Source organism: Canis aureus, chromosome 3 (genome assembly GCF_053574225.1).
Source record: "Canis aureus isolate CA01 chromosome 3, VMU_Caureus_v.1.0, whole genome shotgun sequence".
Lineage (NCBI taxonomy): Eukaryota > Metazoa > Chordata > Mammalia > Carnivora > Canidae > Canis > Canis aureus.
The window spans coordinates 64770839-64788235 of record NC_135613.1 but is presented as its reverse complement, the minus strand read 5'-3'; the positions used below and the strand labels follow the sequence as shown (position 1 = coordinate 64788235).

The window sequence follows — 17397 nt, the reverse complement described above, 5'->3', positions numbered from 1 at the left end:
ACAAAGAAAGAAGTGACAAACTTCCAGACTCTCTACTGTCATTTCCCCTTCTTTGTCCTTTAATGGGAGCCAGCATTGAATACCTTTAAAAGAATCAAGCAAGGGAAAGAATTAAACACTATTTCCCTTTTCTAGAAGCTACAAAATAAAAATTTCCAAGAAGAGAAATAACTGGCCTGGAGAGCTCTTACACTATCAAATTCCACAACATTCCACAACATGAACCGCGCTCACAGAAAGTCTCTTCAGCACCACACAAATTCCCAGTAACGTAATTACAATTTGTGAAACTTAAGAAAAAAAAAATACATACCACTTCTTTAAGCTTTGCTTCAATCTCTTCAGATGTTAGTTTTTTGCTTAATGGGGTTTTTCTTAGCAACATGTCACAGTAGTTGGCAAGCAGCTCAGGGCATTTTGATTCAGGCTGAGTTTTTAACCCCACCCTAAAAAACAAATTCAAAGCAGTTGATGAAAACTGACTGATATCTGCACATATTTTTTTCTAAAGCAGATTTTTCACAAATTTCTTTTGTATAAATGCAGTGATGAGCGCTAGAAGAACGATGAACAGACGATGAGGGTGCACAGCTGAAGGAGACACTTTCTCTCAGGTTCCTGATGCTGAACCTGCAGGACCCTGGGAGTGAGGCCCACAGATATTCTGTGGGCCAGATATTCTGTGGCCAGGCAATGCCCTGCCCACTCTAGTGGCCTTGTCAATGATCTTTACAATTTTTATTCAGGTACTTACTTGCTAAATACTTTTGAAAAAACTGTAAGTCCTTGCATTTTATAAGTCAACATTTAAAACTTTTCATTAGTATTGTCAAGAAAAAACTGTTCCTTTGCTCTCTGGAATGTAACCCACATTACCTACATCACAGTGATGTGACACCCGTCACCGATTTTATTTTTTAATTTTTATTTTTTTAAAAGATTTTACTTATTTATTCATGAGAGACACAGAGAGAGAGAGTCAGAGACACAGGCAGAGGGAGAAGCAGGCTTCATGCAGAGAGCCTGATGTGAGACTCGATCCTGGGACTCGACTCCAGGATCACGCCCTGAGCCAAAAGCAGGCGCTAAACTGTTGAGCCACCCAGGGATCCCCCATCACTCATTTTAGAAAACTGTACACAAACTTTTCTTAAACAATGAAGAACTCGTATCTCTATTTTACTTTGCCAACAAAATTTAAAAACCAGTGTACTTTTATGGTTGAAAGTCTTGCATATATTCTTTATCCTGCTTCTCTAAACTACAATGTGAATAAATTTAAATCCAACATTTTAGAATTTGTGTATATAAAATTTAAGTGTTATTTTCCCAGAATTGAGTTATTCACATTTAAGTACACAACTTACCAAAACTTTTTTCCCTCCTACTTAATGAATCCAGAAATTACAACCAATTTTACTTCTACTCTTTGTAACTGTATGTCTAGCCCTGAAGAATCTTATTCAGGTAAGTAAGTAGATCAGACTGCAAAGCTTTTTTTTTTTTTCTTTTTAAGGATTTTATTTATTCATGAAACACAGAGAGAGAGGCAGAGACATAGGCAGAGGGAGAAGCCCTGCAGGGAGCATGATGCAGGACTCGATCCCAGGATCCTGGGATCACAACCTGAGCCATAGGCAGACGCTCCAACCACTGAGCAACCCAGGTGCCTGGAAAAAGCTTTTCTGATGTTACTCAACTCGTTGAGAACCTCCTGAGTAATTTGCTTAAAAAATACATACAGATCTAACAAAAAGGGGTTATTTTTAGTAATGCATCAAAGTAACTATCAATTGGGTGGAAAGCCAAGAACTGGGAAATCATGTGACCTCCAAAAGGATCTGGTACCTAATTATTAGAAATTCATTTTCTGACCTCAATCCCAATGTTTCAAAATATTCCTTTCTTATGCAGCTTGGAGGCTTTTCATGTTTCGAGGCAACACACCACAGTAAGAATAGAGAGAGGTGTGCTTTTCTTTGTAAAGCAGGGAAGATTAATGGTGGGAAGAAGTGGAAAGGGCAGATCATAATGATAGCTTCCACCAACGGCTTCAGCATAGAGGAGGCAGACGTAGAGGCAGAGGACCAGCATCCACACTGGCAGACTTTAGGAAGGTTTTCTGCATCCAAGCTGAAGACCACTAACTTACTTCTCAAGAACCCCTCTATCTCTTCCAATCTATTGGCACTGTTACAAAGCTTGGCTCCTGCAGTAACTACTGCCCTAAGTTAAGGGTAGTGCTCTATTTATCTTCCTTCCTCCAATTCACTCTGCTGAAAAGTAGTTAGTTCATCAACGTTTCTTTGAAGGTAGTGTCATTTCCTCTTTGGTGGCTGTTTTAAAGCCTTGTTTGTTTGCAGTTTTTAGCTGTTTCATTGTGACATACTTGGGAATGGTTTCATCTGCGTTTATCCTGCTTGAGATTCAAAGAGATGCCTGAATCTAAGAGTTGCCATCTTGCAATAATTTTGAAAATTTCTGGTCAATCCCTCTTCAAATACTGCTGTGTCCCCCTTTTCTGTTCTCTGTGATTCCAATTACATCTTGCTACAGATATTCTGGCTTTCCCCAGTTAACAATTTCCACCTATTTGTCTATTAATATGTATTATTTGTTACTATTTCTTATTTTCTTATTTATTATTACTAAGATATAATTCACATACGATTTATGTCCATTAACACAATTCAATGTTTTTAAAGTATACCTACAGACTTGTGCAACCATCATAATGAAGTTTTGAAACATTTTCATGATCCCCAAAAGAAACCCTGTACGCATTAGCAGTCAAATGTCATTCTCCAGCTATCCCTCCCTGCCAGTGCCTGGCTACAAGTAATCTACCTTCTGCCTTTATGGATTTCCTTATTCTGAACATCTCAATAAAGGGAATCATACAATATGTGGTCTTTTGTGACCGACTTCTTTTCCTTAGCATGATGTTCTTAAGATTCATCATATCATAACATATACTGGTAGTTCATTCCTTTTTTATTGTGGTAAAATTTTACCATTTTAACTATTTTTAAGTTTACAGTGGCATTAATTATATTCATAATGTTTTGCAAATATTACCAAATATCTGTGTGCAGAGCTTTTTCACTATCCTAAACAAAAACCCTACACCCATTAAACAATAAACTCCTACTCCCCTCACCCCCAGCTGATGTCTATTTTGTTTTTTATATCAATGAATTTGCCTATCCTAGAGATCTCATGTAAGTAGAAAGATACAAAATGTGTCCTTTTGTATATAGTTGATTTTACTTAGCATATTCCCAGGGTTTCATTCATATTGAAGCATGTAATAGAATTTCATGTTGTTTTATGGCTGGATAATATAGCATTGCATGAATATACCACATTTTGCTTACCCATTCATTAGACAATAGGCATTTGGGATTTTTCCTTTTGGGGGAGCTATTAAGAATAATGCTGCTACAAACATTTGCGTACAAATTTTTGAGTGGGTGTACATTTTTGTTTCTCTTGGCTATATACTCAGAAAAAGCATATAATGCAAGTCAACGGCCATTCATTATCAAAACTTTTAACAAGCTGGGATAAAAAGCAATCTAATTAAGGATATCTATGAAAAGCCCTCTGCTAACTTTGTACTTAGTGATAAAATATTAAAGGTCCCCCCCTCACCAAACTTGACAAAAAGGGCAGGGATGCCCACTCTAACTACTTTCATTCAACACTGTACTTAATAATCCTAACCAGTGTACCAAGGCAAGAAAAAGAAGCAAGTGGTATAAAGATCAGAAAGGAAGAAGTAAAGCTGTCTGTTTATGGATTACATGATTATTTATAGACAAGTCTTAAGAAATCTACAAACAACTATTAGAACTGATAGCTTTGACAAGGTAACAGGATATAAAATTAATACACAAAAATCAATTCTACTTCTATATTCTAGCAAAATACTGGAACATCAAGTGTTCATGGAAAAAAGAACAAATTATACTACTCGACTTACTACAGAACTATATTAATTAGGACTATGTAGTAATGGCCTACAGATACCCAAATAAATCAATGGAATAATATAGAGAGCCCAGAAATACACACATATTTTTTAGGTCATTTGATATTTGACAAAAGGCACCAAAGCAATGCAGTGGGGATGGAAAATATTTCCAATAAATGGTGATGAGAACACTTGCTATCCATATGGAAAAGAAAAAAATCATTAAATTTAACCCCTACTTATAAGTATTCATTAATTAAAGATGGATCTTAGAACTAAATGTGAAAGCTACAATTATAAAGCTTCTAGAAGACACAAAAGATTATCTTTGTGTCATATAGAAATCGAGGTTTTCTAGACAAAACCAAAAAGCAAGAACCATAAAAGAAAAGCAAGTACCTCTCAAAGAATCTATATACAGACTACCAAAGAACCTTTATAGCTCCCTAATAAAAAGGAATAATGCAATGGAAAAAAAAAACAGGCAAAAATGCAGAATTGATATTTTATAAAGGAAAATGTAAGAAGGCCAAATAGTACAGGAAAAAGTGCTCAGTAGCAACAGTCATGAAAGAAATGGAATTACAACCATAATGAGATCATCACTACATACTTCTAGAATGACTACAATTAAAATGACAACTCTAAATGTTGGTAAGAATGTGGATCAACCAACACTCCCTTGCTTTACTGGTGTGCGGGTAAAGCAGTACCAACACCTGGGAAAAGAGGACCACTGTGATTCACAAAAACAATGGATGAAAGAAGCTTTACACACAAAAGTACGTATTGTAGGATTCCTTTTAGATCAAGTCCTCGATCAGGCAAAACTGATCTATGCTGAAATAATCACAACAGTGGCTACTCCGGAAGGAGGCGAGGTAGGATCACATGGGATGTGCATGGGGGATTTTCACTGTCATCTTCACAGGTCTGGGGCGGGGGGCACATCTGTGAAATCTCACAAAACCGTACACTTAGGATTTATACACACACCAGTGTGTAAATTTTATCTGAAAACCTAAACTGACACCAAATTCCATTCATGACTACATACTGAAGTGTTCAGGGAGTGAAAGTTACTGGTGCCTGAAACATCTTTTTTTTTTTTTTTTTTAAGATTTTATTTATTTATTCGAGATTCAAAAAGATTAAGAACTTTTTCAAAAAAAAAAAAAGAACTTTTTCCACGTAAAAAAGTAAGATCAACATTTTTTGGTCACCATGGAGAGAATATGAAATTATAATTTGAGACTTTTTAATATTCAAAGGCAGCATTAAAAATCATAAAAGTAAAAAAAAAAAGAATAGCAACAAAAATCAAATCTAATAGTTTTAGGGAGATAGGGCACTATGCATACCCAATAATGTATAATACACTCTGAAAAAGTTAAGAATTTTAAACATGATTTTTAAAAACTTACCCTTTCTGCTTCAAAGGTAATTCAAGTTTAAATATGGTAGCATCATTAACAACTGCTTTATATGCCTGCAAAGAATTTACAATGAAATGAACATTATTTTTAATATTTAAAATACAGTTCAATATTTTAATGGTGTCTGTGTCCTGATAGAAGTTTTTAAGTCATGACTTTAGCGTGCTCCCTCTCACATCAGGACTATCATTATTTTCAGATGGAGGGTCTCAACAGTGCCTGACAACTACTCTGTGCACATACTCTCCCAGAACATCCTTCATACACTGCCTTTCCCTTCAGCCTCTTACACTTCCTCCCCTGTGAGACCTAGAGCTGAGAATGTGGCTCAGTATTGTTAATAAAAACTCCCCACTGAGCGGGTTGCCCGACATGGGACTTGATTCCAAGACTCTGGGGATCATGACCTAAGCCGAAGGCAGACTCTTCACTGACTTAGCCCCCCAGGTGTCTCCAAACATATCATTATTTAAATCTTAACATTTTCTCTTGCCTTTGCTCATCTCCAGCTCCTGTGTCACTTCTTTCTCTCAGCTAAACTCCTGGAAGAATTACCTAATGCATGGTCTCCACTTTTTCTACCACCACTCCTATTGGAAAAACCCTCCCAACCAGGCTTTCGTACCACTGCTCAATTTAATCATTCTTGCCAAAGTCACACACAACCTCCATGCTGCTGAAGACAAAGCTTAATCCCCACCTTAACGGACAAAACAGCATTTTAAACCAGCACATCACACCCTCCTCTGGAACTTGTCATCTACGATGCTGTACTCTCCTGGTCATTCCACCCGTTATCCTCTCTCTGCATGAAAGCTGGTTCTTCATCTTTCTCCTAACAAAAATGACAGTGCCCCAGGCCAGTCCTTGGATCTTTTCTCTTTTCTATCTTTACTCAACACACTGGTGGTCATGGCCAGTGTCAGTGCTTTATATGCCACCCATACGCTAAAGCTCCCAAATTTATTATTTCGGGTCTATTATTTCCCTTACATGCCCAACTTGACATTGCCACACGGATGTTTAATAAACATTTCGAAGTTAACAGTCCCAAACTGAGTTCCTAATCTCCTTACAGCCATCCCTCCGAAAACCTGCTTCTCCTTTGGTCTTCTGCATCTCAGCAAGCATGTGCTTCTTAGCAAAACAAAAAACTGTCATCCCCAACTGTCTCTTTTTAGCACATTCTACATCTGATTAATTAGTAAATTGTGTATAGTTTGTTGTCATAATCAGCATTCAACCAATTTTAAAGACCCCTACCCACTATCATTCTGGGCCAAGCCTCCATCATTACCTATAAATGAATTATTTAAATAGGTTCTTAGCCAATTTTCTTACTTCTTCTCTTGACCCCCTTTAGTCTTTTTTTTTTTTTTTTTTTGCAGCAACCAAAGGATCCTGTAAAAATGCAAGTCCTATCCATTCTGTTCAAAACCTTCCAATGACTTTCAATCCTACTCAGGGTGAAAACCAAACTCCTTCCACAGCTCAGTGTCTCACATGACCTGGCCTCCTATTACCTCTCAATCCACTCAGGCCACAGTGACCTTTTTCTCTCCTGTTCCTGGAATAGGATGGGTATATTCCTGCCTTACAGCTTTTGAATCTGCTGTCCCCTCTTCTCCCAGATAACCACATGATTTTATTTCCTAATCACTTTCAATGCTGATTCAAATGTCCCCTCCATGAAGGCTTTGCTGGCCACTCCATTTAATATTTCAAACTCACTGCCTCCATCCTCCCTTAACTTCTTTCCTACTCTCTCTCTACCTACAAACAGAGTGAGAAAAAAAAAAACCCTACTGGAGAAAGTTGATTGTCTTTATAGAGCTACAGAAAGGAAAAAAAAAATCTAACTTGGGAAATAAGAAAGGTAGATGAAGGTGAAAAAATGGATGGTAATTTTTAGAGATAGGTTTGTGATATTTATGATGTTTAAAAAGATAAAACCCAGGGATCCCTGGGTGGCTCAATGGTTTGGCACCTGCCTTTGGCCCAGGGCACGATCCTGGAGTCCCAGGATCGAGTCCCGCGTTAGGCTCCCGGCATGGAGCCTGCTTGTCCCTCCTCCTGTGTCTCTGCCTTTCTCTCTCGCTCTATCATAAATAAATAAATAAATCTTAAAAAAAAAAAAAAAAAAAAAAAAAGATAAAACCCTGTGGCTCAGTTAAGCATCTGACTCTTTTTCAGCTCAGGTTGTAATCTCATGGTCCTGGAATTGAGTTCTGCGTTGGGCTCTGCACTCAGCAGGGAATCTGCTTGAGAGTCTCTCTTTCCTGCTTCCCATCCCCTATGTACACTTTCTCGCTTTAAATTAAAAACAAAAACAAAAACAAACAAACAAACAAAACCTTAAAAAGATAAAACCCTAAGGATAATACTATGTTTTATTATTATCATACGAATAAGGACAGGAAAAAGGATAAGAGAAGCAGGATAAATGTGACATAATACCCCGGAGTCCTATGAAAAGAGGACAGAAGAATCTAAACTCTACTTAGGGACAGGATGTGGGGGAAGGCAGGGTATCAAGAAAGTTCCAGAAGTGTACTTTGAGGTGGGTCTTAAAGGATAGATGACTAGATACTCAATTAAAAAAAAATTTTAAACATTCCCCCCAAAATGAGGAAGAGAACAATTTTCTTCTTCTTTTTTTTTTTTAAGATTTTATTTCTTTATTCATGAGAGACACACACAGAGAGAGGCAGAGACACAGGCAGAGGGAGAAACAGGCTCATGCAGGGAGCCCAATGTGGGACTTGATCCTCCAACCCCGGATCAGGCCCTCAGCCAAAGGCAAACACTCAACCACTGAGCTACCCAGGCATCCCAAGAGCAATTTTCTAGCTAGATTCTAGTTCATAAGCATAACTAATTCTTATAAAAAACATATAACCAACCAAATATAATAAAAATGACTGTCCTCCACTGATAAAAAAATCTGAGTTGTTAGGTTTTTAGTTTGTAATTTAGTAGCATGTTGCAAGCTTCTCTTTAAAAGTAAATTATGACAATAGTGTTAATATATAAGAATATATACCTTATCTCTTGCAGTAAGAAATCGCGGATCATCTTGAAAAGCTTCCTTGACGAGTTTACTAAATCTATTAAATAATGTAAGTAACTGCTCAACATATTTCTCAGAGTCCTAAAAATAAAATATTTTATAGTCAATTGAGTTTTTAAAAAAGAAAACACCAAAAATGACAACATATAAACGTAATTTTAAGTAAGCACTATAGCTCTAAAATTTGGGAAATTCTCTGAAAAATTTTTTCTTGATATTCAACAGTGTTCCAACATTATTGTTTTGTCATCAATTGCTATTTTAAATATCCAGTCCCATATTTTAAAAACCCTGACATACATCCATTACTGCTATTGAGGAAACTTACAGTAGTAATAGTTTCAGCAGCTGCTACCATATCTGCCAGGCCAGCACTAATGATATGTTCCTCCAAGTCTTTCAACATTGGCTCTATCCCATTGGGAACTTTGTCCATCAATGAAAACATTAAATGTAATTCTGAAACGACAGAATGCATTCATGTAATCATCTCATCCATCAAACTAAATTTTCTCTTTGATTTGTATCTTGGGTCTAGAATGCCTAGGATGGTAAAAGTCTGGAGAAATATTAGTTGGAAACTGAGAACCTTAACAATATTCTGTGGGTACAATTAGTTTAAAGAGTTGTTATACCAAGTACTATAACCTACTGATTACCTTGTCTGTCTAGCCAAAATTATTTTTAAAAGAAACTCTAATTAAAAGTAATCACACATCACAAAATCTAACTCCTCTTAAAAAGCAAGTCATTTGACCTTCAACTCCATGGAATATTTTTTATTCAAAGAAGGACAAAAGTTTATGCAGAAGGGTAATATATTCCATAAAGTAGATACAATATTAAATACATAGCACCACATCATCAAGTGGCAAAAAAAAATCATATTAGACTATTCAAAGTAATGATTATAAAAGTGTATTTGAGATAACATAAAACTATTCAGAAGGAATTTTTCAGGGTATAAAAGCACCTTCTCATATTTTGCCATTTAACTGATCTTCACAAAAATCTTATTGCACAGAACCATTACCACTAAATAAGTCCTTTTGAAGGGAGTCCAACATGGATCAGTAATAACTATTTAGCTTGGCAAACAAAAATTCAAATATTTCGTTTATGCCCATGAGCTTTTTCACTACCAAACCACAACTGTATGAACCTAAGTGAACTGAAATACATACTTTAAATGAAACTAGAGATTAAACATGACCTTGCAAATATACACAATGAAATCCGGAGAGGAATACAATCAAAGTGTTAAAAGTTATTATCTCCATGTAGTAAGAATATAGGTTATTTCTACCATATTCCTTTGGGTTGTAATATATTTGCAACCTCCCAAAATATATCTTGATTAAGAAAACATGTCAGTAACAAGAAAGTACATTTGCAGAAATCTTAAATTGTAACATATTTTAGGGGAGAGGCACAAAGATCATTAACATGTGTATTACTTTCTACAAATATTCACCACAAAGTTCCACAAAAAGTCAACTACCTCGTTCTATCCTCTCCCAGATGTTTATCATTTAAATTCGTCTTTAAAAGCAGAGCCTTACATCTGAGAACAAACTGAAATCCACTCCCATCCTCTACACACAAGTACTGATACCTAAGGGGGGAATGTTTAAAATCTAAGTTTGTAACTGTCTTTACAGTACTGCTGTGTCAAATATTTTATCATTTTCTTTAAGCACAGTTTGCTGTAACAAATATACCTATGTATAAAAGGATGATCTAACAGCAACTTATTAAAAGTTATCTGCTTCAAAGATACTTCTTAAAAGATTACGAGAACTTTATGAGATGTTTTACCTACTTTCAGTTTCATTTCGCTTGATCATGCCTTGGCACTCTGCTAAGATAGTCTCTTTAAAGGATGTCACCAGGGCATTTACACAGCATTCCATGAGCTGAAATATATAAAAAATTGGTCAAAGCTACTGTAAGCACAAACCTATTCCACCCCACTTTGCTTTTTAGCTCCATAAAACCATACTGTTCAACAATAGCAAGAAATTAAGTATAATGAAAGTAGATTTTACTTACTTTTAGTACAGGAACATTGAAGATGAATACTGTATACTAATTTACTAAGGTATATTTACCCCAAGAAAAAGGCTACAGAACTTATGTTCTCTTTAGAAATTTTAATAGAAGTCCCCAAGGAGAGGAGGAAAAAAAAAAAAAACTGAAAAATATGCAAAACAAAATGAGAAAAATAAACTTGGATGAATTTCTATCTGGAGAGGACATGTGTTAAAATTAAATTCTAAAATTATGAATATAGTCATTCAACAAACCATCCCTGGATGCCTACTACGTGCAGGCACCAAAAGAAGTGGTTAGGAGAAAAAGAAAACTAAAATATAATCCCCGCTTTGGAGGAGGAGCACTGTCTAATTAAGGATAAGGAAGAAAGGAAACATACACTAATATACAACTCAGTTTAAAAATAGATCTGCCCTATGACCCAGCAATTGCACTGCGGGGAGTTACCCCAAAGATACAGATGCAGTGAAACGCCAGGACACCTGCACCCCGATGTTTATAGCAGCAATGTCCACAAAAGCCAAACTGTGGAAGGAGCCTCGGTGTCCATCGAAAGATGAATGGATAAAGAAGATGTGGTCTATGTATACAATAGAATATTACTCAGCCATTAGAAATGACAAATACCCACCATTTGCTTCAACGTGGATGGAACTGGAGGGTATTATGCTGAGTGAAATAAGTCAATCAGAGAAGGACAAACATTATATGGTCTCATTCATTTGGGGAATATAAAAAATAGTGAAAGAGAATAAAGGGGAAAGGAGAGAAAATGATTGGGAAATATCAGGGAGGGAGACAGAACATGAGAGACTCCTAACTCTGGGAAACGAACTAGGGGTGGTGGAAAGGGAGGTGGGCAGGGGGTGGGGGTGACTGCGTGACGGGCAGAGAGGGAGGCACTTGATGGGATGAGCACTGGGTGTTATTCTATATGTTGGCAAATTGAACACCAATAAAAAATAAATTTATAAAAATAAATAAATAAAATACAACTCAGTTAAGTGGCAGAACACACACACACACATGCAACAAAAAAACAGGAACTACGTACTTCATTCTGAGGTAGTAAAAAAGGTCTCATCTACAAGATGAAATCTAAATTGAATCTTGAAAAATAATCACAAGTCCAAAATGGACTGAGTATTGTAGGAATAAGAAGCTGAATATAGCAGGGAATAAACAGAGACTGGAAGAGAAACTAGAAAGGGAGGCTGGAGCCAGATCATAAAGGACAATCTATGGTTTGGGATTTTATTCTATAGGTAGGGTAGGGAAGAAAGAATCAAAGGTTTTAAACAGAAGATCAATGCAATGAACTTCTATTTCCCCCAACAGTAGACTGGTCAACACGGCTGTTGAAATATTCCAAGTAACATGGCCAGGGTCTGGTGTTCTAGGCGATCCTCAATATAGTCAACCCCATCCATCCCACCCCCCCACTGTCCCTCCGGTCATATAATTACATATTCTTCTTGCAGGCATCAAATAAAATGAATAGGTCGTGAGCACTAAAGCATGGCACACTAAGGCTGGTATTTATCTTAAAAAGTTCTTTGTTAAAAATTCTCCTTGGAATTGACATGATGCTGATAACAACTGAAGCTAAATTTGGGTAACGGGGATTCATTATATTATTCTGCCTACGTTTTCAATGTTTAAAAATTTCTGTAATAGAAGTTTTTTTCAGGTGCCTTTTTGAGAATGATGCTAACAACTTACAACCCATGGATGTCAATTTTCTAAAAGAAACAATACACACAAAAAGTCGTTGAGGAAGTTCTGCCTTGCCAAGGTGGGAAGGTCTGTCCCAACTCCTGAGTCATCTCCTCCTGTACCAGATCTGGAACATGATGGCCGAGCACTCCCGCCCGCGGCAGCGAGGCCAGACTGAGAACAGGTCAATCTAAGTACATAGAACTAAGGGGGAAGAGAGAGAACATGCAGTCGGAATGAGCCCCATGCCTGTCACTTCATCCCCAGTTTCTACTTCACTGAAAAGTCACACTTGAACGTAAAGTGTAGTAGTCCAACTTTTACAAATTCCAACAATCCAGCGTGTTTCCAACTGTTCTGAATTGTGTCAACGGCTATAACTGGCTTTAACAACACAGAACAGAAAAAAGCAGAGTGCATCATACATGATAACACTGAATAAGATTTCATAGAAGGTTTTAGATATGTACAAATAAGCGCCGTGTCTACTAAGCCACAAAACAAAATGTCTTTCTTACTGTGGGTTACAGTGAGGATGAAAAGGAGGACAAGATAACTGAACAAAGTGAGCAGAATCTACTATGTGCTTAGATGACAGAAGCTAGGGAGTCTGTTGAGGCAGTTTCTAGTTTGAGAGAACTAATTCTAATTACTATCACAGGTATCTTTTAATGAGCACTTACTCTGTACCAAGCATTGTGCTAGTGCTTTGCATACATTATCCTATTTAATCACACAGCCACCTTATAAAGCAGATACTTAACACATAAGGAAACAAGCTCAGAGAGGCTAAGTGTTACACAGGTCACCAGGTCTTGTCAAGTGAGGCCAGGTTTGTGACTCCACAGTCTACAGTTTCTGTTACTAAGTAACAGAGCAAGTATATACTTAGTGATGGCTACATGCTGAGAACAGGCTTAAGTGCTGTAATGAAAAGAGAAGTATAAAACATGGTTTATACCTTCAATAATCTTACAGTCCAGCTAGGGACATGTAAGTATATATCTAAAACTTGCGTATAATTCCCATATAACAGAGGAACATTAAAAGAAATTCAACCTGCAAAGATGTGGAAATGCATCCATATTATATACTACCAACTTCACGAGGGCAGAGACTATGTTTGTCCATAGCTGTGTATTCATGGCCCCAGGCACAGCTATAATTTGCTACTAAATCTAGTGGTAGAAACAAGAGGTACAGTGGGAATTCAAGTAAGAGGAAACTAATGAATTTGCAGTGACTTTATCACAAGATGGACTATAAGGATTCTAAAGGATTTAAACAGGTAGAGGAAAAATAGAAAGTAAAACACTAAGAAAACAAGTTAAAAAATTCTTAAACATGAATCCAAGAAAAAAAATGAATAGAATATTAAGAATGAGGAAATATTTACTGGAGTAGAATGACTCTTGCTGGACAGTATTAAGTTAGAAAAATAGGTTAGGGCCAAATTATGGAGAGTGTTGAACATTAGATATAAGAAATAATGTTACTATGGTTTCTGAATAAAGAAGTAAAATAATGAAAGTGATGTTTATGAAAGATTAGACTGAACTCAAAAAAGAAGAAATATAAATGGTCTGTAATAATAAAGATGCTTAGCCTCAGTAATTTTTAAATGCACATAAAATTTTTATTTATTTATTTATTTATTTATTTATTTATTTATTTATTTATTTATTTATTTATGATAGTCACACAGAGAGAGAGAGAGAGGCAGAGACATACACAGAGGGAGAAGCAGGCTCCATGCACCGGGAGCCCGACGTGGGATTCGATCCCGGGTCTCCAGGATTGCGCCCTGGGCCAAAGGCAGGCGCCAAACCGCTGTGCCACCCAGGGATCCCCCATAAAATTTTTTAAAAATCTAAACTAGGAGTTTGTCACAATTAATAGACTGACAAAACCCAGATTAGCAAAGATAAACAGGCACATTATTGATGAAAGTTAAGAATTACTACCTTTCTGAAGATCGGTTTGGTATTATTATGTAGCCATTTGTAAAAGGTGCATACCCCTGGCTTCAGCAATTTCATTTCTAGTAAATTCCATTCCAAGAGAATGTCACATGTGTACACAAAAATATTAAAGAGATAAAGGCATAGAAGGATGTCCTAGGAAATACTATTCATAAGAAATAAACTACATAATAACAATAATGAAAATGCCCATTATTAGAGAATACATTAGGTACATTTACTAAATATATATAATAAAATACATAGACATTGGAAATCATGTTATAATAAACTTCTGTGTTTTATAGGGCAAAATATGCATGATGTCATAAATTTCTTTTCAAAGATGGAAATAAGGAGGAAGGAAGGAAAGAAGGAAGGAAGGAAAGGGAAGAGGAAAGGAAAGAAAACAGGCAACAAGCAAACAGAACAAGATGAGGATCACGGCTAAAACCGGGGGCTGGGGTTCATTGTACAGTTTTCTCTACTTTTATAAATATTTGAAAACTTTCCTAACAAGGCTTTTCTTTTAAATAAGGAGATTAATTATGATATAAATCCCCAGGAGATGAAAAATCCTTTAGAGAACTATTCTATGTGGGCAGAAAGGGAAACTGCGAGGTGGTTTCTCCTTGTTGCAAATGAGTCTTATCTTATCAAGAAGGTCAGTTCCGTGAGGGCAGAGACCACGTTACTTCTCTTTCATATTTCTCTCCCATCATTTACCAAAATACTATGTACAGAATCAACCCTAAATATATACTTTTATTTGTAAAATACATCTCGAATGGAAAGGGTAGTGATAAACGATCTCTCTCACCTTGTATTCCCTTTCTGTCTCCTTTTGCTAGCTTCCGTGAAGAAAAAAACTTTTTTGCCACATGCCATCAACTCCTGTATTTTTGCCTGAGATGAGCACAACTTCTAAATCCAGAGAAATCTCTCCCCAGAGGTCTGCAAGGTGAAACACTTTAACTATCAATGTGCTTGATGTTTTACCTTCCTCTATAGCAAAACTCTTCAAAGATGATGCCTGCCATAAAACACAGCGGGCACTCAGTATCTGGGGAATGAATGGATGTATAGGTCTGTGAAGATGAAAGGCAGGACAGGGAGGCTAAGTGATGTAGTAGAGTCTTCTTTTACTGGTATTCAATTTGTACAATTAAATTCCACTTCACTGAAACTTATTACAAAGCAACAAGAATGGTTCTAATTTTTTGTTATTTAAATCTGTACAAGTAATAATTTGCTTTAGCTCAACTCTAAATAGGAAATGAACTAAAAACTATCCTAGGTTTCTCCACTTTAAGATTTTACTTTATTATTATAAGGTCTTCAGCCATATACGGATACCTGTAACGTTCTCAAGAATTATTCTATGCACGGTAGGTTATTCTCAAAATTAATTTCCCTTGGCCTTTCTAGCTTGGTTAATATTTCTTTATTTTATTTACCATTATACCTAGTGGTACTTCCTTCATTTCTCAACTACTTACATAGCAACCATATAGAGCAATGAAGACTCAGACTTACTCACCTTGACTTTTTCGAAATCACCCTTAATATACTAAAATACTAACAGTTAACAAATACTGTCTCTAATGTTTATAATCTGTGATTTGTGACCAGGGTACTAACTTAGCTTTTTTAATCAATGTTTCATGTGAACACTAAGATAGTTCCTAACTGTCTTAGAATCAGTCACGTTCCCCAAACCTGAGCTCTAACAGTAAAAACTACCATGACAGGCACAGTGTTTTACTAAACTCTGATAACACATGTTGGGTATTATACCATTTTACAGTTAAGAAAATAGATTACAAAGGCTGAATAACTTGCCAAAAAGCGCACTGCTTGTAAAATGACAACAAAGGAATTCAAATCCTCACCTGATTCCAACACATATGCCCCTAATAAAAGAATACACTCCTTCCCTGTCAATGCCTTGGTCTTTGTGAAGTGATGAAGACTTGCTACCACCAATCCATTCTCTAGTCCCTTACTCTGCTGTATAAACAACCTATTTTATTTTAGTGTCACTCTGAAGCCAGGAACCAAATCAGTATTATTACCCACAACTCACACAAGGCCTAACATATTTTAAGTGCATAATAAATATTAACTGAATGCCCCCAGGGAATGCCAAGGTAAGTAGGACAATCACCTAAAACACAAATAGTCATAGAAAAAGTTTTATTTTTTATTTATTTTTTTAAAAGATTTTATTTATTCATGAGAGACACACACAGAGAGAAAGATGCAGAGATACAGGCAGAGGGAGAAGCAGGCTCCACACAGGGAGCCTGATGTGGGACTCGATCCTGGGTCTCCAGGATCACACCCTGGGCTGACGGCAGCGCTAAACCGCTGAGCCACCTGGACTGCCCGATAAGGTTTTAAAGTTACTTCAGTTTAAATCTTTTTCTCACTTCTTTATTATTGTTTCACTTTCTTCTGTCAATCATGTCTCTCCAGCAGACAGCTCTGGAGCCTTTCTCCTAGTTTTAAAAACACTCTGCTGCTCATGTGCTACAGGATCATCCACCGATAATCAAGCTTATTAGAACTGTGTGCGTAACTGGATCTGAGTGGGGCTCTATAGTGGTCCTATCACCAAAACCCAGCACCCTGGGCTCCCAGCTTCCAGCAGAACACTCAGCCACTCAGGACTCTTGCACTGGCTGACTTTTCAGGTTCTCCACTGAATTACAAGAATGTAAGGCTGCTTTAAGGGCTACCCTCTAGATAAATCAAATTCTACTATATTATACATGCTTCAGACACATACACAGACACTGAAGCGTGCCCGTACATGTGCGCAAAGATGCATAAAGCATCTGATCCAAGCCTGGGCCCTCAGCTCAAGCTGGGCTCATTAAAACCTCGGAGCGAGACTCCTATCTTCTCTCAGGTCACAAACTGAAGGACAGTCTGGCAGCAACCATAGCCCCCACTTCAACAACAACAACAGAAACACTAACACTAAATCCAGATAGCCTTCATGTTAATGTGATCCTTGCACTTCCCACAGTGGATTTTAGATGACCTAATACATTTACCTTTTTTGTCTGAGATGTGTTCTTGCTCCTTACAACCAAGAGTGTGGACTACACATGTGTGAGTACCATACACATATTCAAATTTATGTATCAGACTTTTTGATTCTTCCTTACACAGCTC

The 17397-nt window shown here is 36.8% G+C and overlaps 1 protein-coding gene and 1 long non-coding RNA gene across 4 annotated transcripts in view; one reads left to right on the top strand and one right to left on the bottom strand.

Annotated features, from left to right (window-relative positions):
• The window catches only part of CUL5 (cullin 5), a 94718-nt gene that overhangs the window by 17536 nt on the left and 59785 nt on the right, over window positions 1-17397 (bottom strand). The window contains 5 exon segments of the mRNA XM_077893333.1: window positions 314-446; window positions 5401-5465; window positions 8456-8563; window positions 8811-8941; window positions 10305-10398. Of these exon segments, the coding sequence (XP_077749459.1) occupies window positions 314-446; window positions 5401-5465; window positions 8456-8563; window positions 8811-8941; window positions 10305-10398 (531 nt within the window).
• LOC144311193 (uncharacterized) lies at window positions 4607-17289 on the top strand. Of its 3 annotated transcripts, none has more exons than XR_013376767.1 (5): window positions 4607-4758; window positions 8470-8531; window positions 12228-12437; window positions 15066-15175; window positions 16720-17289. It is a non-coding gene; the product is annotated as an uncharacterized LOC144311193 (long non-coding RNA). The 3 variants fall into 3 exon arrangements; XR_013376768.1 differs by lacking the exon at window positions 16720-17289 and adding an exon at window positions 15549-15573; XR_013376766.1 differs by lacking the exon at window positions 16720-17289 and having other exon boundaries at window positions 15066-15410.